This window comes from Bubalus kerabau, chromosome X (genome assembly GCF_029407905.1).
Source record: "Bubalus kerabau isolate K-KA32 ecotype Philippines breed swamp buffalo chromosome X, PCC_UOA_SB_1v2, whole genome shotgun sequence".
NCBI lineage: Eukaryota > Metazoa > Chordata > Mammalia > Artiodactyla > Bovidae > Bubalus > Bubalus kerabau.
In genome coordinates, this window is record NC_073647.1 from 8646597 (window position 1) to 8671632 (window position 25036).

At 39.1% G+C, this 25036-nt stretch overlaps 1 protein-coding gene across 6 annotated transcripts in view; it reads right to left on the bottom strand.

The window, feature by feature from the left end:
• Positions 1-8074: 8074 nt before the first annotated feature.
• Positions 8075-25036, bottom strand: part of LAMP2 (lysosomal associated membrane protein 2) — a 36351-nt gene continuing 19389 nt past the window's right edge. For 2 of the 6 annotated variants that reach the window (XM_055565195.1, XM_055565198.1), the window contains exons 7-9: positions 21221-21284; positions 20651-20815; positions 8075-9006 (exon numbers count right to left, since the gene is read on the bottom strand). In XM_055565195.1, the coding sequence (XP_055421170.1) occupies positions 8864-9006; positions 20651-20815; positions 21221-21284 (372 nt within the window). In that variant the 3' untranslated portion in view covers positions 8075-8863. Of the gene's footprint in view, positions 9007-11233; positions 11749-16024; positions 18037-20650; positions 20816-21220; positions 21285-25036 lie in introns of those variants that run through there. The other 4 variants (XM_055565196.1, XM_055565199.1, XM_055565197.1 and 1 more) reach the window with 2 other exon arrangements.

The following is a 25036-nucleotide window of genomic DNA, read 5'->3' on the forward strand; positions in this document are numbered from 1 at the left end:
TCTGTTAATAGTGCTTCAAGGAGGTTTTACTCCCATTTTAACAAATGTGGCAACTCAGTAAATTACCCAAAGTCATTTAGTTGGGAGTTGGTGAAGCGTGGGTTCTAACCCCAGTTGCCTGGCACTGAACTCCATGCCCTTTCTGCTATATCAGAACCTCAACCTTGTACCTTTACCAGTTACTAGCAGTTAACAGGGTCTGTCAATACCTTGCTGGATGTATCTGACTATAATGGAAGGACTCTGAATCATAGAGCCAGTTTGGTGGAGAGGGAAGTGAGTGGAGGTGGCCAAAGAGTCAGGGTTGGTTGGTGTGGAGTGTTGATGCTACAAAAGAAGGTGCTGGAAGGAGTGTGGACATGGCTTCTAGGGGTGTCAGCCTGCTGAAAGTTACAGGGACAGCGATGCAGAAAGCAGAGCAGCGTAGGGTGGCTGCTATGCTCCCTGCCCCACCTCCATAGAGCCCCTTGCCATGAACACTTGTGTCTCATACAGCTGCAGAAGTAGTGGCTCCAAGCTGACCCTTCCTCCGGGGGCCTCTGCAGGCAGCGCGTGGTAAGTGTTGGGATGGGGAGAAGCCCCACTCAGGTGTTGCTGCTGCTGCTGCTAAGTCACTTCAGTCGTGTCCAACTCTGTGTGACCCCATAGACGGCAGCCCACCAGGCTCCCCTGTCCCTGGGATTCTCCAGGCAAGAACACTGGATTGGGTTGCCATTTCCTTCTCCAATTTATGAAAAGTGAAAATGAAGTCGCTCAGTCGTGTCCGCCTCTTAGCAAGCCCATGGACTGCAGCCTACCAGGCTCCTCCATCCATGGGATTTTCCAGGCAAGAGTACTGGAGTGGGGTGCCATTGCCTTCTCCGGCAGGTGTTGCAGGAGGCAACAAAAGACTGCTCCATGATAGGTGTGCTGCATCCCTCTGCAGGTGAGAGCTGTGCCCAGTGCATGGCACATGCCAGCTAGCCAGACTAGTGAGCAATGTTCAAGTTTTCTCTAATAAAAACAAGTTTCAAATGAGGGCAGAGCCCTGATACCTGGCAGGAGTGGAGGCTTTGTCCTCTCACCGAGTCAACCCTTATTTATGAGCAAGATGCAAGAGAGAACCAAGGAGATTCATAACTCACTCTCTTGGGAAATTATTTTCCTGAGGCCCTTTCTGACTATCAAAGTAAACTGGATTCACCAAAACAGAAGCAGGAAAAGCAATTGAAACCATGTACAATCCCCAAACCTGGAGGTAACTACTGTTTATAATGTATTTACTTTACACACACACATACTTAGGTATATATAGAACCACATATTTATATACACCAAGACACAGTATGGTACATATTTTTTTGAAGCCTCCTCAACTGTAAAAGTAGTGACTCAAATTTGGATCCCTTCTATGGTGGGCTCTGCACCCCACATGCGGGAAGGTATAGGAATTGAGAGAAGTACTTTTTGGGTGGCAGAGCAGTTACAGATTACATAGAGACTTATTTACCAAAACAGATTAACTCAGTACATATTCCCTTCCTGCATCTGTTTCTCACTTAGCAGTAGGGCACACTGTCTCATATCTGAATTATTTGAGAATGTAACTTTAAATGGTCATGTAAAATTCTGTCATGTCAGTGTTTCAATTTATTGTACTTAAGGAGTTCTCACTGGGCATTTAGATTGTTTTCAAATTTTCATTTCACTCTCAACAATATTAGTGTGCAGAGTCTTCTGTACCATGCCCAAGAATAAATATGAATGTGAAAGTCACTCAGTCATGTCCGACTCTTTGCGAGCCCATGGACTATACCGTCCCTGCAATTCTCCAGATCAGAATACTGGGGTGGGTAGCCTTTCCCTTCTCCAGGGGATCTTCCCAACCCAGAGATCAAACCCAGGTCTCCCACATTGCAGGTAGATTCTTTACCAGCTGAGCCACCAGAGAAGCCCAAGAGTACTGGAGTGGGTAGCCTATCCCTTCTCCATCTTCCCAATGGGTCTCCTGCATTGCAGGTGGATTCTTTACCAGCTGAGCTACAAGAAGAAAACCTAATAGTAAATATAATCATTTAAAAAATCTTAACCAGTTTGAAAGATCTTAGTTTGATTTGCATTTCTTTGCTTACATAGAAAGATGGAGTATTTTTTTGAAATTACTTATCCATTTGTATTTCTTCTGTCATGATTTATTCATGTCCTAAGTTTACTCATGGAATACTCACCTTGCTTTTATTTCATAGTAAGGATATTAACCTAACCCTTTGTCATAATTAGGATGCCAAGTATTTTCCCTTGTTTGTAGATTATCTTTGTGTGTGGTGGCATTTTGATAGAAGTACTGGTACTTATGAGGTAGGTCTCAATGTATTTTTCCCAAAAATAATCAACCTAGTAGTTCAGCATCATTTTTCAATGTTCCAGTCTTTTCCCACTGATCTGAAAGGACCATCTTTATCAAATACCAAATACAGTGTGTGTATATATGTTGTCCATTAAATTGTCGGTCTATTATTATATCCATCTAACACTTGATCTGAGCTTTGTAACACATCTTAATAAATGCAGTAAAGTTATCACTCATTTTTTTTCTAAATTTTCTTGGTAGTTATCACCTGTTTATTCTCAGTTGAAGCTTTATAATTTAACTCTATTCCTGAGTCTCAAATGTACTTCTTCAACTGGATTCTGTGAGACTTATACAATCACTTCAAAATTCGTTGCTCTTTTTATAACCTAGTTTGAGTGGATTTCTGCTCCTTAAGGCTTTATCTCAGCCCTATTCTCTCTTCACTTCCTCTTTCCATGATCTTGTCTAAACATTTGACATCTATCATCTTTAGGAAGAAGATTCCAACCTATATGATTTTTTTAAAAGCTCATGTTTATGTGAGCTTACTTTGTAAATTTGGTGGCATTATCTTATTTAATTCCCTTTAAAACCCTACAAGATAGTAAGTAGAAGGCAGTACCATCTCCATCTTACAAATGGAGAAACCTAGGCTTAGAGAAGTTGAATAACTTGTCCAAGTTACTTATCACCCTGATGTGTGTCAAGAGCAAGGATGAAAATTCTTCTCTGATATACCTGCCATGCTATGCTATGTAGCATTTAAAAAGGAAACATGAATATTAAATACTGTCTGCCTTAAAGTGGAAAATCATAGCCGCCAGACTTTTGTTTTTGGAATTGAAGAGGACACAAGAAGCAGTATGTCATACTGAAGGGAGGTTGTAATGGTAGCATGCTTACGGCTTGGCTCTGAATCCCAGATGCATTCAGTGGATTAATGGTAGGTGTTACAATGCAGGAATAGTACTCTCCACAGTGCCTGATGCATATCAACTCTAAGATGTACATTTTTTTTTCACATTTTTGAGAACAGTAGGCCTCTCCCAGTTTAACAAGTATTTATCTTACAACTGATAGCATCTTAGATTTGACAAAACAGGTATTAAGGAGTTAGTGTTTAGCTATTACTACAAAAAATGACCACTTATCCATCAGCAAATATTTATTCAGTGTGAACCGTGTGTCAGGCACTAGAGACTGGAACAGCCTAGTAAACATTGCAGATTCCTGCTTTCATGAAGTTTACCTTCTAGTGGGAAGCATACATGAAATACAGATTAGCAAGTAAAATAAATAGTATGTCAGATGGTAACGGGTGGTAAGTAATGTAAGTGAAACAGACTAAAGGGGATGGGAAGTGGTGTAGGGGGGAACACTGGAGTTATAGAGTGGTCAAGGAATGCTTCCCTGACTAGGTGACATTTGAAGAAACCTAAATGGGACTAGTGGAGAAGGCAATGGCACCCCACTCCAGTACTCTTGCCTGGGAAATCCCATGGACGGAGGAACCTGGTGGGCTGCAGTCCATGGGGTCGCTAAGAGTCGGACACGACTGAGCGTCTTCACTTTCACTTTTCACTTTCATGTATTGGAGAAGGAAATGGCAACCCAATCCAGTGTTCTTGCCTGGAGAATCCCAGGGATGGGGAAGCCTGGTGGGCTGCCGTCTATGGGGTCGCACAGAGTCGGACACGATTGAAGTGACTTAGCAGCAGCAAATGGGACTAGAGGATGAACCGTGAGGATAGCTAGGGGATCTTTTCAGGTAGAAGGCAGAGCAAACACAAGGGCCTTGAAGGGAAGACACCCTGAGGGTCTTTGAGGAGTAGCAAGAGGGCCAGTATGGCTGGAGAGGAGGGAGTACAGGAGAGCAGATAAGGTGGGAGCGAAGAGTTGCACATTATGGCTGGAAAATAAGTAGGCGAATAAGGGCTTCCCTGTTGGCTCAGCAGTAAAGAACATGCCTGCAATGCAGAAGACGTGGGTTCGATCCCTGATCAGGAAGATCCCTTGGAGAAGGAAATGGCAACCCACTCCAGTATTCTTACCTGGAAAATCCCATGGACAGAGGCACCTGGCAGGCTACAGTCCATGGGGTCACAAGGAGTTGGACATGACTAAGCAACCAACAACAAATGTGAATGAGGATTTCTTTTTTTAAAAAATTGTTTATTTAATTGGAGGCTAATTACAATATTGTGGTGGTTTTTGCCATACATCAACATGAATCAGCCACAGGTATACATGTGTCCCCCCATCCTGAACCCCCCTCCCACCTCCCTCTCCACCCCATCCCTCTGGGTCGTCTCAGAGCACCAGCTTTGAGTGCCCTGCTTCATGTATCAAACTTGTACTGGTTATCTGTTTTACCTATGGTGATATACATGTTTCAATGCCCTCTCAGAAAGGCTCTAGATAATAGGAGGAACTGCATACTGGGGCTCAGAACCATCCAGCAAGGACTGCCAAGTGTCATGGCTACACTGCACTTAAAGTTAGGGGATGGCTGGGGGGTAGGGATGACATTAATTTAGGTAAAGTGAGGAGACAGATCCATTTAGTCTCTTAAACACACTAATGCACGGTCAGAATGATTCATGGTGCAGAACAGTTTGAGGACAGAATGATAATGATACGTGATCAGAATAACTAGATGAAGCCACTCTGAAGAACAGTGACATTCAGGGCTTAACATCTCTAACGAGGTGCAGCACAAACTGGCCTTGGTTTGATCTTTCACAACGCACACTGCCACCACATTCACTCTCGCGTCAACTGGGCTGAACTAAACTCAAGTTATTTTAAGAATACTGAAGAACATTTATAGGGTGACTTCATGCAGGCAGAAGAGTATAGAAGTCAGATATGCTTCTTTTTAATCTATTCTTTCTTAGAAGCCAAGATGCATGGTGGTGAAGAGCACGGTCTTTGAAGGCAGACGGAACTGGGTTCAAATGTCAGTTTCATCACTTACTCTTTGTGGGACTTTTGTTAAATAACAGCTCAAACCTCAGTTATCTCCTCTGTAAACTGGGAATGATACCACCCAACCTCAGAGAGTTGCTGTGAGGATTAAGTGAATGAAATGTGTGTATAAAGTGCACAGCACTGTAATTGCTCAATACAACTAGAGCTGCATTTTCCTACTAAAAATGAATCGGGCGCCAAGATTTTTCCTGTTCACGCTCTCTTGAAATAAAGGGACTCAAATTTACACTGCCATCAAAATACAATAAAAAGACAATAACAGTAAAGAGAAAGCAAAACGTTTCCTTAGAATTCTAAAGGCAGTTCTAGCACTTACAGTATACACACTGAACTTAAAAAAGATGGGCCTCCACACTGACTTTTTAGATAGATGGCAACATATATGCAAACACTCTACTTGCTATCTATAAAGTGCTTCTTTCAGAGGTTTTGTGAGGTGCAGAGTTATGAAATATATTCAGCTGAGAGAAGACAGACGACCCCCTCCCCTCAGTCCCACAAATGCAAGGTAAGGCCATTTTTTTGACTGAATTAAAGCCCATTAAACATTTAACAATCAGAAAATGAAACCCGTTATTCAGAACTATGGAGAGATCCAAAGTTCAATCCCTTCTCCCACCAAAAATGTCTCTTAAGTAAAAAGGAATGTGTGCCATTTAATCCAGTCATATAACATTTGAGCATTAGACTGGGTTATCAGGAATTCAGAGGAATTTTCAGAAAATGGATAGCTCCTCTTCTGCCCCTGTCATATCCCTGAGGTGTTTATCTTGCTCAGAATGGAACCAATTTCAACAGTGAATACAGTTTATCAATGCAGATAGATATATTAAAAGTACAATTATTATGAAGCTCTTAAATTTGATTTTTATATTTTATTTTCAATATCTTCTTGGAATTTTCATGACCATATAGGCCCCCATATTTGAGATGTCTACATTAAAGGTTCTAATGCCTTAATGACTGCCCTATGTAAATGTGCAGACCTATGAGATTATGTAAGTCCTATTGACAATTCAAGAGACAAAAATTTGAGGAACTCAGTTATACAAACCAATCCAACCTCTAAATACTGAGATCATGGAATAAAAATGAAGTTATCCATAATAATATAGATTGAATGATCTTTATTATATTTTCATCCACCGATCTAAAATTCACACATATCAGATGAAACAGGAGTGCCACAGTATGCTTTATTTTGTAGGTATTAATTAGTTCACTATACTGATATATCCAAAACTTTAGGTAGCAGCAAGCATCAGTTCTTCCCAAGCAGCTCAGGTGAAAATAATTCTTTATATTCATGAGTTCAAAGCCCCACTACCTGATCCACTGTTGTACTGACATAAAAATGAACCCAGTGAGCAAAGCTTATTGAACACTCAGTTCATAGATTTGGGGCTTCCTGTATTTTATTGGAATTGAAGCAGTTTTTGTTCTAACCATCTGATAATTTTATATTTTAATTAATCTTAATTCTCAAGAATTAAACATGTTTGCTAATTATCTAAGATAAAACCATGATACTCACTGAAGAATTAATGATGTTAGTCTCCTACCCAACAGGTAGAAAACTTTTAAATGAACCCATACTTCTAAATGTATCTGAATTTTCCAACCCATATACCTGGCAAGGTCACAAGCTGATTTAAATAACCTGGCTTTTAGACAATCATCTCAAAAATATTTATTGAAACGAAGCCATTGTTCTTTATGGTGCCATCACTCTGACTAAATAACAGCTAATCAACTGTTTTCACACACACACAAAAATTTTTTAATAAAACATTCTTTATATACTTAGCAAATCGAGGAGAGCTCAAGTCTGCAAGTCAGAACTAGAAAGTTCTAAGGGAAGTGTAGTTGAGCATTCTGACTTTCTACTCCAGTTTGGAATATATGCTTTTGAGGTGCACATATAAAGATAGTAAAGAAAGATGTTGATGATTTTTTTTTTTTAAATGCAAGTTTCCAGTCCCAATTATTGGCAGAGTTCTGGCATCACTTAATGGCAGCAATACAGTGGAGAGCATCTGCACTGTGCTGAGAGGTAGATGGGGATCTTATCCTTGGGTTTAATAACAAACTTTATTTAAGGTTTAAGCCTAATTTTTTAATCCAAGAAAGTTTTTAAAGCGAAGACAGATCTTTGGAAGACGCTTGTTTTTTAGTTACATAGAGAGAAAATAGCTTGATAAAATCAGCATCTGCCTTCATGGGAATCATGCAAATCACATGTGTGCAAAGCTGCACACTAGCGAGATACAGCACTGTGCTTCCAAATCACAGGGTGATTCAATAGCCTGGCCAACCAAGCAGACACTGGGAGGAGAGGCCTCTAGTATCTGACTCCAGCAGCCAGAGCCATTAGAGGTCCCTACGAATCTGTTATCAAGATCAACAAATTTACAGAATATTCCTGGTCCAGCTTTGGCCAGGCAGCCATCTGACTGATGATACTTCAGGGCCCACTAGTTTCTAGAGTTAGCACTTGCTGTTGTAAGAAAAAGAAGCCAACACATTAAAAATTTATCAATTAGAACTTATTCATACAGGGGACGAGAGAGTGCAGACGGCACACAAAATAAAGCTTCATCTTGTTCTTTTTTAGTGGAGGATGAAGTAACTTTCTGAACAAGGCAAGCCTCCATGGGGAAAAAAAATTCTAATTCATAACTCTAAAAAAAAAAAAATAACCCAGGGAATTCCCTGGTGGTCCAGTGGTTAAGACCCTGCACTTCCACTGCAGGGGTCAAGGATTCAATGCCTGGTGGAAGAACTAAGATCACGCGTGTTGTGTTGTGCAGTACGGCAAAAAAATTTGGTATGAACACCTTAAAAATAAAAGGGGTTGTAGATCTTACTTCAACCTTCAGCATAAATGGCAAGTCTGAGATAGTCAATATATTCCAAACTCTAGTAGGAAAAAAAAGACGTCCTTGTTAAAATAGAGTAGCCACTAATCGTAATTAAGAAAACAGCCAGACTTTTGCTATTAAATACAATATTGGGAAAACATTCCTTTCTTTCTAACTAGCAGAAAAATCAAGATTTAAATAATCTTGGGAAAACTACGTCTGATGACAAACCAAATTTTATGTTTGCCACCAATGAAAATGAATTCCATTATGTTCTTGAATTTATTTTCTGAAGCAAGTTAAATTCTCCAACAGCTTTGATTTTGCAAATAATGTCAAAGAGGCAAAATACAAGTAACTGCAACATATAAAATTACCCTTCAATAGCAATGCTTTCATAATTGGAGTCAGAGGCTTAAAATCATTATTTACTAAAAAAGATACTGTAAGCCACAATTTTTCTTTCAATTACACTTTTACAAAGGAACAAAATATAGAAAAATAAAAAACAGAAATTGGTCCTAAGAGTGCTACTCATGCCCAAGTTAGCTAGCAACTCACTGAGGTTAATCTGCATATCCCAAACAATTGCACAGCATTTCCTGGCTTTTAGCCAATGGAAGACATAACTTCTGATAGCCAAAAAATAAAAATAAAAGAACCTACTAGATTTAATTGATTACACAGATTGATAACCAGTACGACTTTTCCTTCTTCCAATCATATAAGAGATAAAGACAACAATTATAAGGAAGCCCAAGGCCACACCCACTGCAACAGGAATAAGAAAGTTGAGGTCAGAGTCAGCAGAACATTCTTCAGCTGTCAGAAAAGAACAGACAGAAAGCAAGGAAAGGAAATTAGTAAGGAATGCAATTAAGCAGAAACAAGCAAACAAGAAACAAGCATTTTGAATGTGTACATAGGTTAGTCTTTTAGAGCATTACCCCATCTTCTATTTTTACTATATCCACCCAAATATTAACATTTCCAACTAACCAATCCTCCTGTATCTCACTGTCACTTCATCTTTAATCACACCTAATTCCTCAGTACAAAACCATAAGTTAAGGGGACAACGGGAAAGGGTCTGAAACAAAGAAGTGTGCTTGCCTAGTACGGGAAGACTTTATGCTGAATTGTCTAATAGCACCATGGGAAAAGAGAATAAAACCACCGCCTGTGTATTTCCCCACTCCCTTCCTACCTTGCCACAACTGTTATGAAAATATAAATAAAAATTCTGAATGAGTAATAAAATTCAAGTTAAAAAGGATTTACGATCAAGAAAATGCAGTATAATGTTTTTCATACAAGCATTAGGTAACTGTCAGGTTATATTACTTTTCACTGAGCAGTGGCCTGGAATAAAAGCAGAATCCAGTGGATACCACTGGACCACCAAGAAGGCTGTGTGCACGCGCAATGTAGATTCTGAGCTCTGGACTGAGACAGAACTGAGTTTAAATCTTGACTCCTTCAAGTACTAGCTAAAGGACCTTGGTCAAGTAATTAAACTGAGCTTCACCTTCCTCAACTATAAAAGGGGATAATACTTACATTATAAGGTATCTAAGGATTAAAAACAATTATATTTCTAAAATATCTGATACACATCAGAAGGTCAACAAGTGTTTACTCCCTTCTCTTTTCCTCTCATGTTTGTGATCCCATCCAAGGAGATTTTAGGCTTTGAAGTAGCAAACAGATCAAAATAGGAGGCATTCAAAAAGCCAACATTACCTTCAAAAATATTTAAGCAAAGTTGGTGTCATATATCATTTATTGGAAGTAATTAGTACAGAAACTCGAAGTGTCCAATGCTGATCTCATAGTTTCAAGTTTAAACCAGTTTTACTATTGAGTGATTAGATTTCATTGGGACTCTTTTAAATAAAAATGGTAATAGTGCTTTTGTTGTCCACTAGATATATAACCTCAGTGAAGTCACTTCTCTTCTTCTGTAAAAATTACGGGGTATAGAGTAAAGTCTTTAAGGTCCTTTATAAATCTCATGCACTTAACAAATGTGGTATTTGGTGTGATTTATGATCTAACAATAACTTGCTTTTTTTACTATAATCTTTTTCTCCTCTTGAATTTTTGTCATGCATAAAAAGTTGCTACCATTCTGAATATATAATATGAATTTCAGCAATGACAATAGCTTTTATTAAAAGGATTTACTATATTTTACTGAAAGCTTTCTGAGACTGATAGCTGGGTGCCAAAATACTGATTAGTGAGTTATAAAAATTCTGAACAAGTCAATATATACATAGAATGAATTAATAAAATAATCACTTCAATGTGAAATTCTCAAGCTTCCTTTTTATGTCTATACATTCAGTATCTGTGCTGCACTTCTAACATGGAGCATGCTTAGATAGGGGCTGATTCTCTAGTTCATTTTAACACCAACAGCTTCTCTCTATACCCCCATCTATGCTCTGCCCCACAGGGGCTGTCTTGGAAAAACTAAGAGCGTAGTTGCTATGCCTCACTGCCTGCCTTTTGAGATTGCTGTTAGCTTACATTTCCTAAGTACCAGTCTGATGACAACACTAAATAGATTTTAATGCTCCAGAGATCAACAAGATGAGGTAGAGAAACACAACACAATCTCTCCCAATTAGTTCATAGAATATTTCTATCTTTCAATGCTAATTGGGCATCCAAGGAAGAGAAAAACACTAAAAAAAAAAAAAGGCAAGTGGTTAAACATGTTTGAATCTTTTCAGTCTATACTGCTGAAAAAGAAACATTTTTTTAAAAAGCTCTTAATTCTGAAGCCAGTTTAAGCTCTGTTGTAGTCTCTTGGGTCTGTTTTATACCTAGGGAAAAATCACAAGCCTAAGATACTGACTTCAGCTTCAAAGAAGTCAGCAAAAGTCACATAAAATGCTGACACCTGAGGACATTCAACTGAAAACCAAGTTTAAGCATATGATGGGCATTCATGCCACATCAACATTAATTTAATTAATTATATGCAAAGGCACTGTGATGAGTTTAAATCAGGATAGTTCTTATACACTGAAAACAGAACACCGGTAGTGAAACAATATTTATTAATTCCATGAAGACACAACTACACATTCAACCTCCATAATGGCCATGTTAATAAGTTTCAGGCATCTTAGGTTAGGATCCAAATTTGGCCAAGGCTTCTTAAGATAGACCTTGAAACACTGCACACCCATGTTCTTTTCAACAAATTTGTCTTCAGGAACAGTTAACACGATGCTTTTTCAGTTTTAAGCAGTTCTATTTACAGTTTTTACTAATAAAGAATGATCTCAAAATGCTGGGACTAATTTAAGACTTAATGTTTTGCTATCTTCACAAAATATTTCAAAACTGAAAAGGAAGAAAATCTTGTTATGTGCATGTATTTTTATATAATCAATCAGAATGCAGGTTTCTAAAATTGCTCATATCCAGCATGATGGCGCTTGAGACCAATAAAGTAAGCCAGCAACACTAGAATAAGCACTCCTGCCAAGGCTGCTCCCACCGCTATGGGCACAAGGAAGTTGTCGTCATCTGCACTGCAGTCTTGAGCTAGATGTGGAGAAAGGACAATTGAGAACAAAAACAGTGACAACATTTCTAATGTGTACACTTTTTAAGTTAAAATGACAGTTCTTCCCAACACACACATTCGTTTTTCACACCCAGGCAACAAATCACTGGCACTCATTACTAGCAGATGAGATGGTCCCACGAAAGTGATTTTCCAAATAACCAAAACATACTTTTAAGTACCGCCCCCCCCCCCAAATGCAGTCATTTTGGATGAAAGACATAAAACAATCACCTACTTCCCAGATTTCTTAAATGGAAGATAATGGATAAATATATTTAGCCTTTCCTTGATGATCAAGCTGTGAGCTTTCAGAAGCAAACTGTTATGAAGTTGAAGAAGCATAGTGCCAGGTGCCCCACAGATTAGGAAGCAATAATGAAATGAGCCAAATAACCAACTATACAAAGCAGATAGAAGACTCAATGCAGAGCAATACGGGTTCATTTAGTAGTGAGGAAAGGTGTCAACCGGCCCAGATTAAATAACTATTAGCCTCAAGATTTCAGTCTGGTATAGGAGTCAGACAAGAGAATCAGTGGTTACAATTTCAAAATGTGCTGTAACAGGGGCAGGGAACACACAAAGTGTTATCGAACTTTTTTCAGAGGCGCACTCAACTCAGCCTTGTTACCCAAGACATAGTTTGAAAAAGGTGACACGAGAGCTGAGATGTTAAGAATGAGTAGGAATTAGCTGTGCATGTAATGGGTCAAGGGCATTCCAGGTATAGAAAACAGCATAGACAAAAATATGGACCCATGGATGGTAACAAAACACAGGGCTTTGGGTGAAATGTAAGCAGGCTGGCATAGCTAAAACAATGTATTAAGAAATACTCTTGGAAAAGAGGTGGAAATAGGATGTTAGGACCAGCTTACAAAGGCATTGTATGCTCTAGGTAGTCTGGCCTTATACTGATAGCAAAAAAAAAAAAAAAAATTTGCAGAATTTTAAGCAGGATATTTGTTTCAGAAGTTATGGGAGATGGAAGGCTGGAGGTATTGTTAGGAAGCAACTCTACTGCTAGAAGCCAGATGACCAATAATTTGATCCTGAACTCAGTAATGTGCAGATGTAGGAGGGATAGACTAGAGATCCAATGAGAAGACAGAATTGACCAAATGGATGTAGGCGGTGTGGTAGGAGATAATAGAATGGCTTCCAATTCCACGCTTTGGTGATTAGGTAGATGCTGGTGCCATTCATGGTGATAAGGAATACAGAGGAATAATATGCATTTCAGTTTTATATGTAATTATTTTTGTGAGGGTTAATTTTTTAATCTTTAAAATCTGTGTGTTGGGAGAGGGTAAAGAGGGATCTGTGGAAGAGGGAGACATTCAAGTTTCAGATACCTGCGTCTTAACCAAGTGGTTGATGTACATAAGTGATAGGTCAAACCAGGGACAGCAAGGGCAGATAAAGTAAGAGGGTCAGGGACAAAACCCTTTGAAGAATAAAGGAGTAGGGAAAAGTAGGAAAGGTAGGTAGAAAATGGTGCCTCAGAAGCCAAGGAAACAAAGTTTCCATTATCATGGGAGAATACTGTCAATTACTAGAGATGCCTGAGAAATGTCCACTGGTTGAAGCAATACAGAGGGTGGGGGCTAGGAGTCATATTGTTGCAGGTTTAAGAGTGAGTGGGAAGTGATTGCTTAGGAGATCAAGAACTTGGGATGAGGAACACAGTATTTGTTATGAGAAGTTTAGAGGGACCAAAGAAAGGTAGACAGCAGGGGGACACAGGGTCAAGAAAGGATATCTTCTGGGTGGAAGGGACTTAAGTGGTTACACGATCAAGGAAAAAGCCATGAGTTTTTTACAGGTTGAAGATGCCTCCTGGGAGGCAGGAGAAATGCAATTCTAGAAGCACTGACCAGAAGAAAACCTACTGAGACTCTAGAAGAAAAGAATAGTGTAGATGGTGGTATGTTTGCAGAGACAGAAGCAGCTAGTATGTTGAACCACAACTTCTATTTTCCATTTCTTTGCCTCTTACTGCCCTAATTCTCCTCCTTGCTTGCAATTTACCAGGGATTGATAAATCAGATAATTATGCTTATTAGAATTGTGCCCAAAAGAATGAATAGCTGCAAGGCAAATCTGTATTTTCATGTAGGAAATGTGCCAGCCTTTCACTAGTCTCTGGAGCAATAACTGGGAACAATATGCAATCCTAGAGTTTATGGACTTTGTGACATCAACTTTGGCTGCCAGCTCAATGATCTTTTTCACTTGCTTCTTGGTTTTGTTAACAATCAGGATAGCTAAGATTGCCAGATGTGACTTTTGTGGATTTATGGTGTTAAGATCACCCAGTGAGCTCCTCCCCTTCAATTTCCCAAATTACCAGCCAGCATATAAACACTTGGGTGACATGTACCATAAAGTATCATGCCTTGGATTTTATATAACTTGGCTTTTAAAAAATTCATTAGTAGATTAATTTCTTATTCTGGAAACAAATTCAAACTCCTCTCTTTTCCAAATTGGGTATTTGACCCAATTTGAAACTACTGAAACAACTTTAATAAATACTGCCAATAAGGCTTTCATGTAAGACAAATATTCTTAGATCAAAAAGGCAATTCCACTAATACAAAGATCTTTCTAGATGCTGTCATTTACCTAAAATGTTCTCAACTAGTATGTGAAGTATTAATTTATAATAACTATTGATTTTATGAATTCAACCTGCAAAAGTTCTTCAGGTAATGGAAAGATGTTTTGGTAAACAGAAATTTTAATAAAATCACATCTTGAAGAAAAACCTCCTTCTGTAAGTCATTCTGACCTGCTCTATCTGCCTAATGTACACTTGAGACCATACTGAAAATATTTCTGGAGAATGGAAAAGTGGAAGAGTTTAATAATCACAGAATCAGTGAAGAATTTTAGAGGTAAAATTTCATGGCCATTGAAATCTCAAGGAAAATGTTCACGGAGATTTTAAAAATGCTGTTAATCTTCAATTTTCTGTTAGTTCAGAAATTTGTCAGATACACTTTTCAGGGTGAGGGTTGAAAAGTCAAGATGTACATTTATAATAAAATAGAAAACAAACACCTCTTTAAAACCAATGAGTCAATTTCTCTTTGGAAGAATCAACATTAAGAAGCATTCTTATGTGACATTTATCACCTATCTTTTAGATATACAGTCAAACCACTTGAAGTTTATTATATGGATCTGAAAAGATACTTGAAGCTACTCTACACTAGTTTCAAAAATATGATAATTATTGATGCAGATAATTAGGTACTAGGATAAAAGATCAGGAGATAAGTAGGATAAAGATGAGCCTAAGACAGTATAATATTATCTACTTAAATAAACAGAAATAAAAATACTATAATCCTAAAAATATCTTGATTCTTTTAAGAATTCCTCCTAAAAAATTGCAATAAACTTCAGACGGTATGTTTTACACTTGATGAAAATATGCTTTTTATTCCTAACAAGTAGCTTATCAGGTTTCTTCTAAAAATACTCAGATGTATATTTTCTTCACTGAAATGAAAAATTTCACTCAAAGAAATAAAAGTAACAAGACTTGAAAACCCTCAACCCCCAGATGAAAAAACTGAGAGACCCCAATTAAGTAGCTTGACCAAAGGCACATGGTTGCTAGTAGAGTTAAGAGCTGTGATGATTAACTGGCAGTCACAGGCTTAACTGGGTAAGCCAGAGGAAAGCCAGCCAGGCTGCTAAATGGTTGTGTGTGATATACTAAGGCAGACTGGGAAGTCATCTAGAAATTGGAAGTTTCATGCATTTTAAGGTGATCTGAGAGAAAGATTACATACAATCCTGTTTTGGCTTGGATCAATAGCTTGGTTTGTGTGGCTGCAATGTACAGATATTAAATATTAGCCTCAATTTAGGTGTTGAGAAAAGTATACAGAGATACTCTGTTGCTTTACTATAAAATATTCTACATCATTGGTTTTCTAACTGGCTACACATTAAGATTCAACTGGGGAGCTTACACACACACACACATACATCCCATACACATCTCATCCCCGACCTGATTTTTACTCTGTAGACACCCCAACATCAGTAAGGACCTATACACACACACACACACACACACACATACACACACCACTCTCCCAGACAGTAATACACAGAACATTCTTGAAATAATTTAGTTCTAGGCATTTCTGAAGTTTTTCCTTTTGGAAGAAATTACCATTATATAGTATGCAAAATCTAGACTTTAGCCAACAGGAAAGAAATGTGAGCAAATTTCCTTAAGAAATAAAAGAATCTTTATTGTTTGTTTTAGAAGCAATATGTTGAGCAAGTGGACAGTCAAATAACCGAAGAGAAATACCATACATCAACTAGTGGTTTAAACATTTGAGGAAAAAAAACATGAAAAGCATTTACATGGACCAGATTCTTTATACAAATGCTAACCCATGAGAAACACCCAGAAATCAAATAGAGTGTTAGACCATTAAGATGTAAACCCAGTAAAACAAAACTACAAAAGGTACAAAGAACACGTGGCTATACGAAATAATAGCGTGAATAATAGCATATAAACTGGCCCATGTAAAATACGAAAATAGTCAATTAAGTCAGGTTCTCTATAAAACAGTGCTAATTAGAGGTATTTTAATATGAATCAGGTATATAATCTCAAGGTAGAAACTTCTAGAAACATTAACAGCATTAAGCCAGTGCCACTTGCTTGTGCTTCCAATTTTTATTTTTTAAAAAAGCTGCTTTGTTTTGACTCTTGAGAAATATCTAAGGCTCATACTCTTGGAAGCGTTGTCCATTCCTATAAGGGTAACAATTTTACACTAAAACATTATTTAAATAAAAATTTTAAAAAAAATCAGATTTCTATTTAGCCTTTAAAAAGTGCCTTAAGCTGGCAAAGCAGCTCCAAGAAGCTTTCTAGAGAGGGGCTCTAGACATCAGGTGGTGCAGGTGAAATGGACAATTGGTGCCTCTCCCCAGAGCACAAAACTTAACACAAAGTACATGAATTGATGATGCTACTGTAATGAACAATAATAACGTAAGCTTTGATTAGCACTGAACTATTTAAATATGAAAGCCACATTAGTAAATGTAGCCATCAATGCAAGCTGGAAAGGAAGAACAGCTTTTTCGTCAACAAACAGGAGACCAAGACTTTTGGGTTAGGTCCAAGTTCTTTATCTAGGTTCTAGGACATACTGGCATTTCTTCTTTAAGGAAAAGGAAAGAATAAAACAAACTACCACCAACACAGAGACTCAAAGACTAAAGAGAAATCTACATAAATCTAGTGACATTAATATTAGCACTGTGCGTAGGGGCCAATTTATGGGTACAAAGAACTAACACCGCAAATTGGCACTGCCTAGCAATTATCTCGAAAGCATCTAGAAAATGGATTGAAATGCCCAGTTGGAATAGTCTTGTATCTTACCATTTAAAAGGCTGAATTACCCAGTTGTTTTTTTTTTTAAAGCAAGGATTCAACGGTAAGATTAACACCTATTCTAAAATTTTAAAAGCTTTTGTATCTTTTGTCACTAGAGCCATATTAAGTACAAGTGTACTCAAAAGGCATTAGAAAAGCATGCATTGCTAAGAATATAATACTATTAGACCCTGTTCACATCTATTGGCATATCTCTCATAGTCAAATATGCAGCAATGCCAAAGCAGCTAAGTTAACCTGCAAACAAAATCACTAAGAAATGCAAAATGAGCAAGTACAAATCCACCATAGAATGTGTTGTCTCAACTTGACTACATACGAGGGTGGGGAGGGAGTTAAGCTCTTTTTCCTAAACTGTGTATTTCTAATCAGAGTGTCTAAAGTGACAACAATGAAATACTAATTCAAGACAATGTGAAACAGAATCTATAATCCATGCGATTTTGCACATTTGGCGGGGGGGGCGCTATAAAAATGTTTTAAATTCCTTAGTTGGAAAAGCCAAAATCATGTGATTAATTTATAGTTTATCATTTTAGGGGTGTTTTTATCTGAGTTTGAAATCCCCCAACACCACCTGTTTTAAGATCAGCACTGTAAACTATATATACCTTAAGTTGAACAGTATTGCATGTTGGAATTTGTACTTGCTTTTATTATCATGTAGATTAGTGTTACAGAGTCTGATATCCAGCATAACTTTTTCTTCTGCCAATTAGGTAAGCAATCACTATAACGATAATCAAGCCTGAAAGACCAGCACCAACTATAATTGGTATTAGAATGGTGTCATCATCCAGCGAACACTCTTGGGCTGTAGGTGAGAAAAAGTGTGTAACAAAGAATGAGTATAATAAAAAAAGAAATGATGTTCCAAAAGTAAAAGATGTTCATTAAAAAGTCAGAAAATGCTCTTAAAAGATCAACTTTAAGTAATTAAGACAGGTCTATTTTTATGATAAAGCTACATAAATTATGGATTGTTCTAGAATCAAAATCCTAAAACTTATTTGTCCTTTCATTCATGTGTTTGTATATATTAGATATATATGCATGTGTACTCATTTATGTAAAACACATACATGTGTCTATATCTCTTTGTTTATATATTCCAAGTGCTTTCCAAAATAGGAGTATTACTTTATCAGAAATGAAGGGAGCCAATCTAGCCAGATTTCTACATAGCCAGTTGAGACTCTTCATGGCAGAGTGATGTCTTTAGGGAAACTGGGAGCAGATCAGGAAGGTTTCATCATGGGATCCGAAGAGCCACACTATAGCCTGTGAACCAAATCTGGCCCAAAGGCTAAAAAAGTGCCTTTTGAACATTTTTAAATGATTGGCGGGGGTGGGGGGACAAAAACAAAAAAAGATGATTTTGTGATTCGTGTGAATTACATGAAATTCAAGTTTCTGGTATCCACAAGGCAAGTTTTACTGGAAAACAGCCACGTTCACTTGTTTATTGCCTGTGGCTCTTTTTCATGCCTCAACGGCAGAGCTCAATAGTTGTGACAGAGACCATATGGCCTCCAAAGCTGAAACGCTGTGTGAGCCTTTACAAAAAAAGCCTGCAGATTCTCAACTTTGAGGAAATGCTTCTAGTGGCTGCTAAAGCCCAGAAACTGAGACCTCTGACTAATTTGTGTGTTTACCACATTTATCAAATCACAGGGGCTATCTTTTCCATTTCTAGGGAGCAGTCTGATTCAGTAAAATCCAATCAACACTCTTACCTTACTGAAAGTCTATTTCCTCCTCCTATACAGTCAAGTATTACCAGTCAAGAACCTAGCTCCACAAATAGATTATACATTCAGTATCAGTACTAAATGTTGTATACTCCTTTGGGTGATATTTTTAATTCTATGTATATGAAAACCAAAGCGGCAAATAAGAGAAAAAACACAGCTCATCTATATTTTAGCTGACTAGATTAACAGGCTTGAGCTGACTGCACACTGCAAATAATCTGAAGTTCTAAACACAAATCTGGACTTAAAATTTGAAGGTTATAATGTAAAGGAGGAGTTTGATAAAGACTCAAAAGTAAAACAATGAAAGGATCAAAATAATTGAGAAGGAAATGGTAACCCACTCCAGTAGTCTAGTAGGGAAAATCCCATGGACAGAGGAGCCTGGTGGGCTACAGTTCATGGGGTCCCAGAGAGCCAGACACAACTGAGTGACTGAGCACACAAGCAAAATCTGACAAAGGGGAAAATGAATTCTTGAGACTATGTTTTAATTATGATCAACCCCTCTAATCACAAGAATGGTAGGGTCAAGAGCCTAATTTATTCTGGCCTAACCAAGGCCGGCTAGGTGTTCAGCACTACTGCAAAACCGCTGAGCAGCTCACAGCATATTCACTTTCAGATGCAGCTTCCACATTTCTTTCTAAACCATTGAATTCATTGTTGAAAAGGATGGGGATGACTGGTGTGGCTCTGCTCAGCAGAGCTGTGATCCACAAATCATCCATTTTATGTAATCGGGTTTAAAAGACGAGTCAATTAAGGAATTTTATGTACTTTTCCCTCTTCATGCAGATTTTAATCTTATAATGCCAAATGCATCTTTCATAATCGTATAAACACAGTGTAATGAGCCGTTCACAAAGCTTTCACTAAAAATCTGTTAAATACCACCATTAGCCCTGAGTAGACCTTCAAAGAGCCTCATTCACACTGGCACATGCTTTTAAAACTCTCCATATCATTCTAGCTGGCCAAAACATAGGCCACATCTGAGGCTTTCCTACCGCAATCTTTTGTCTTAATAAAATGAGACCAAACTGCTTTGAGTATGAAAATGTTTCCAGTGAAAAGATGGCCCCAAGAAGGCAGTCAAGATGCTCAAAAACTGCTGTTCCCCAGTGCCATCCTTCCCACAAATGACAACCCATGGAGGAGTGTCTGTGTCTTATGTTCAGTTCAGTTCAGTCGCTCAGTCGTGTCCGACTCTTTGCGACCCCATGAATCACAGCACGCCAGGCCTCCCTGTCCATTACCAACTCCCGGAGTTCACTCAAGACTCACGTCCATCAAGTCGGTGATGCTATCCAGCCATCTCATCCTTTGTTGTCCCCTTCTCCTCCTGCCCCCAATCCCTCCCAGCATCAGAGTCTTTTCCAATGAGTCAACTCTTCGCATGAGGTGGCCAAAGTATTGTAAAGCTCACTTAAGCACCTATCAGTTTTTAGCTTTAAGAATTTTGCTGCAAATGGTTTTGAGATTACAAAACACACCTAATTTGAGCAAAATGATTAGCTAATACAGTCATACCACTTGCTCAGGGCTACAAGAGTCGAGAGGTGAATTCCTATTTCTCTATTCCAGGGCTTAAATTTCCACAACTCAAAAGAAAAGCCACCTAGCAGTCAACCTATGACCATAAATTATTAATAAAACTTGCTTGATTCTTACCAGTAGAATACTTTCCTTCTGTCACACTGAAAGGCTGAACCCTTAGATCAAAGGTATTTATCTGAAATGCTCCAGACACGGAAACGGTCTGCTCTTTGTTGCACATATAAGAACTTCCCAGGGGAGCATCCCAGTAGCTGAGATTGGTATTTGAAATGCTGTAAACTTTAAAGGAAAAAAAAATGTTAGTAACTTCTTATCCTGTCAATATTTTTTAAAAAGGGGGGAGGGGGAAGACAATCCTGAGGAATTTTCTGTGAACTACGGGAGAGCTTAGGGTACAGGGTCTGCCTACAAAAAGCCATTCTTAAGATCACTAACTAGGTTCCCTATTTCTCTTTGGATGTTGCAACAGTCTAAAACCCAGTCACATTCTTAACTATTACTTACTATGCTTTGAAAATACAAGATATTGCAAAAGATAAAACCGGTTCTAAGTTATGGTCAAAGCCCAATTTTGACATAGAATCTTCTGTTCCATAAAATAAGGCACTTGTCATTAATTATGGTTTGTATTCTTTCAGTGAAACCTATACTCTTCCCCACCCCCCAGGCCAATGTTTTGCTTACCAGAGCCATTAACCAAAATCATGCTGACATTCACCTCCTTCAGATAGAATCGGTTTTCATTTTTCTGTGTGAAAAAAAGCATCCAGTTAGTCAACGCATCACAGCTGTTTACAGACACAGTTAGCATCTACGGAAGGAGAGCAATCTAACACTATTACCCAGAAGATACAACCATGGATTAGACCTGGCCCAGTAGCACAAATTGCAAATAAGTCAGGAGACTCAAAATGTGACTGAAACCCTTTTCCTCTTCATTTTTGTTTCCAACTTTGGGACCAGAGATGATGTGCTCACCTGGTTCCCAGACACTCAGCAATTCACTCCCTCCATTCTGATCTGTCACTTTCCAAGCCCTTACCACCTCTAGCCTGGATCACAACAGCCTCTTCACAGGGCTCCCTGCCTTTCTGCCTGTCCAGCTCTGTTTTTCCTCCAATGCTCTTTTCTTTCTGAAGCATTAATCTGATCAGACGATCCTTCTAATTACTTCACCGCTTACTATGTACAAGGTAACACATCCAAGCGTTCCAGGGAGCCAGCAAAATGGACACATTTGGATCCTGCCCCCATTGTGTTTACAATCTGCCAGAGAAGACAAAGAAAAATAAATAACCATACTACAAAAAAGAAAGTGATAAATTATGAATAAAAGGAGAGGAATTCCAACTAGGGAAGGAGCAAAGGCAACAGAAGGTTAGGGGCAGGCCATCTGAATGGGGTAGGATTCAATTAGGAAAGAAGCACAAATGAGTATTCAAGAAGGGAAGAGCGTGAGTAAAGAAGTCAGAAATGAGCATCACCGCAAGCACACTGGCATCTGAAAACTTTAAGTGCCAAGCACTGTTCCTAAAACTTTACCCAGGAGGCTTCATGGAAGAATTACAACACCCTATTTTGAGATGGGATAACTGATCCATGGAGGGTGTTGAGCAACTTCCGCAAGGCTACAGAGTTAGCTGGGATTTGACCCCAGGGAGTCTGGCTGTAGAGCCTGAGGGTTGGTTCCTTGGCCACTCTCCTACCACAGTGGATATGCACAGGGAACATGGTGACGGAGGCATGAGATTCACGACAAGGGAAAGAAGGAATCATAAAGCTGGATATGCAGGTTACTTGGCACAGCGGGGAGAGGAGGCTTGAACTGCCCCAGGCATGGAATTTAGATGTTTTCTCATTGGCAAAACTAACTACTGCAGGTTTCTGAGAAAGCTGAGCTTCAAGAAGATTCAGCTGATGCCGAAGTACATTATGGGAGGGGAGGAGAAGGGGGGTACTAGTTAGGAGGTGGTCTGAAACTAGTTAGGAGGTAAGCAGTAATGGAGGCTAGAATCGGTAGGGAATGAAAACAAGGGGGCAGACTAAGAGAACTTCAGGAGAAAGCACACAGAAGTCTTGACAACGCCACCCCATCTCTCCTTGGTTTGCCATTCAAGGCTCTCCACAATTTGTCCCAAACACTCTTCCAAACTTATCATTCACTAAACACGCTCCATGCCTCATTTTCCACCTGGTCTTGATTGTGCTCCTTTATCCAGGGATATTCTGTACTTTTTCACTTACTCCCCTTATACTCCATGTGTACACATCGGACCCATTCTTGAATGTCCAGCTTTAATGCCAGCTCTTCTGTAAAACCCTCCTGACTCTCCTCCAGCCAGAATTAATGGCTCATTCCTCTATACTTCCATTGTTGTGTTGGGGCGCTCAGTCATGTCTGACTCTTTGTGACCCCATGGACTGTAGCGTGCCAGGTTCCTCTGTCCATGGAACTCTCTAGCCAAGAATATTGGAAGCAGCCATTCCCTTCTCCAGGAGACCTTCCTGATCCAGGGATCGAACCTGGGACTCTTGTGTTTGCTACAATAGCAGGCAGATTCTTTACCACTGAATCACCTGGGAAGCCGTCCTTTACTCCCATAGCACTTTGTACTTTCCTCTGGCCTAACACTCACCCCACTTTGAATGCACCTCCTACAGCACAGTCTACTTTTCCACAGAATCAAATCCAAAAGCCAGCATGGCATTCAAGGCCTTCCATAAAAGGGGTGGTTATTTGTACACTGCTATCTTTATCACTTGGGGGCTTCCCCAGTGGCTCAGTGGTAAAGAATCCGCCTGCCAATGCAGGAGATGCAGGCTCGATCCCTGAGTCAGGAAGATCCCCTGGAGAAGGAAACAGCAACTTGCTCCAGTTCTCTTGCCTGGAAAATTCCATGGACAGAGGAGACTGGTGGGCTACAGTCCATGCGGTCACAACAGTTGGATACAACTGAGAGCACGCACGCACACACCTTGACCAATAAATCATGGGCATCTTAAGAATATAGGCCTTCTTCTTTGTATCCACCATAGCATCCTGTGTTGCTGTTGTTCAGTCGCCCAGTCATGTCCAACTCTTCGCGATCCTGTGGACTGTAGCATGTCAGGCCTCCCTGTCCCTCACCACCTCCTGGAGTTCGCCCAAGTTCATGTCCATTGCAATAGTGATGCCATCCAGCCAGCTCATCCTCTGACACCCTCTTTTCCTTTTGCCCTCAATCTTTCCCAGCATCAGGTCTTTTCCAATGGGGGGGAGGGGGAAACACATGCCTTGCCATGGCGAGTGGCTTGGGTAACTCAATTAAGCTACGAGCCTTGCCGTGTAAGGCCATCCAAGACAGACGGGTCATAGGAGAGTTCTGACAAAATGTGATCCACTGGAGGAGCGAATGGCAAACCACCCAGTATACTTGCCATTAGAACCTCATGAACACTATAAAAAGCATCCTGTATATACACTGAATTCAATTATCCTGAGAAGCAACTGCCATGATAAGATTGAAGGAGAGATGGGCCCCACTGAACTCTGGTGACACTGTACATATTTCTAGACTTTTCAAAGTGCCTGTAGCAGGGTTAAAATGTCACTATTTTGAACTACATTTTAGAATAGTCTTCTGGAATTAAGTATTACATATTTCCCCATGAGAGTCAGAAAAAACCATGTTCCCTTTAGGATCCTACCTCAGCTAGAAAGATCAAGCTTAATCACTCAAAAGGGAATGAATCTAAAATATTGCTTTCTTCGTTTTTACTGACTACAATATAATCTCTATGAGGTAACTTGGGTAGCTTGCTCTACCACATTGAAGATGACAAGCTTAACTATACATTCTTAATAGCAGTTCACTGGTCATATGTGTACTGTAATGGAGCAATTATTTACATATTGGAAAAAGATTTTTATAAATCTTTCTAAAACATAATCATTAATTACTCTGCTTATTTTCCATAGAGGAAAAAGGCTTTATACTCAAAATACGAAGTTTAGACAAGAAACAAAGGCATACCTAACTTCTCATATATCAGATGTTGAAGCTATTTCCCCATCCCTAGATATGAGTAATCTGATTTAAAAGCACAACTGTTTTTAGCCACTTATATATTAACTTTTGGTGGGTCAACAGGTTCCCTCATGGGTAGCTAGCCCCACTTCCCCATTCCAATTTGTTGTAACCTGTGCAGGCACATGCATGCACACACACACACCCTTCAAAAAATTATGAGGATAACAACTGCTTCTGAGAAGGTGGAAATAAAGGTCCCCAACGATTAACTTATGCTAGCTAGAAGAAGAACATGCACGAAAACTTCTGTTTAGGGTCCAGCCTTTGATAGGACCATGAACAAAGAAAACCTGGATGCCACCATTATAAACTATCCTGACGTAGTACATGCAGAGCCTTGGACTCACTGAGTACTCAGTAAGCGTTAGCTATCATTATTACTGATACTCTGACAAGTAGTAGAACCCTGAAAAAGCCTAAATATTATAAT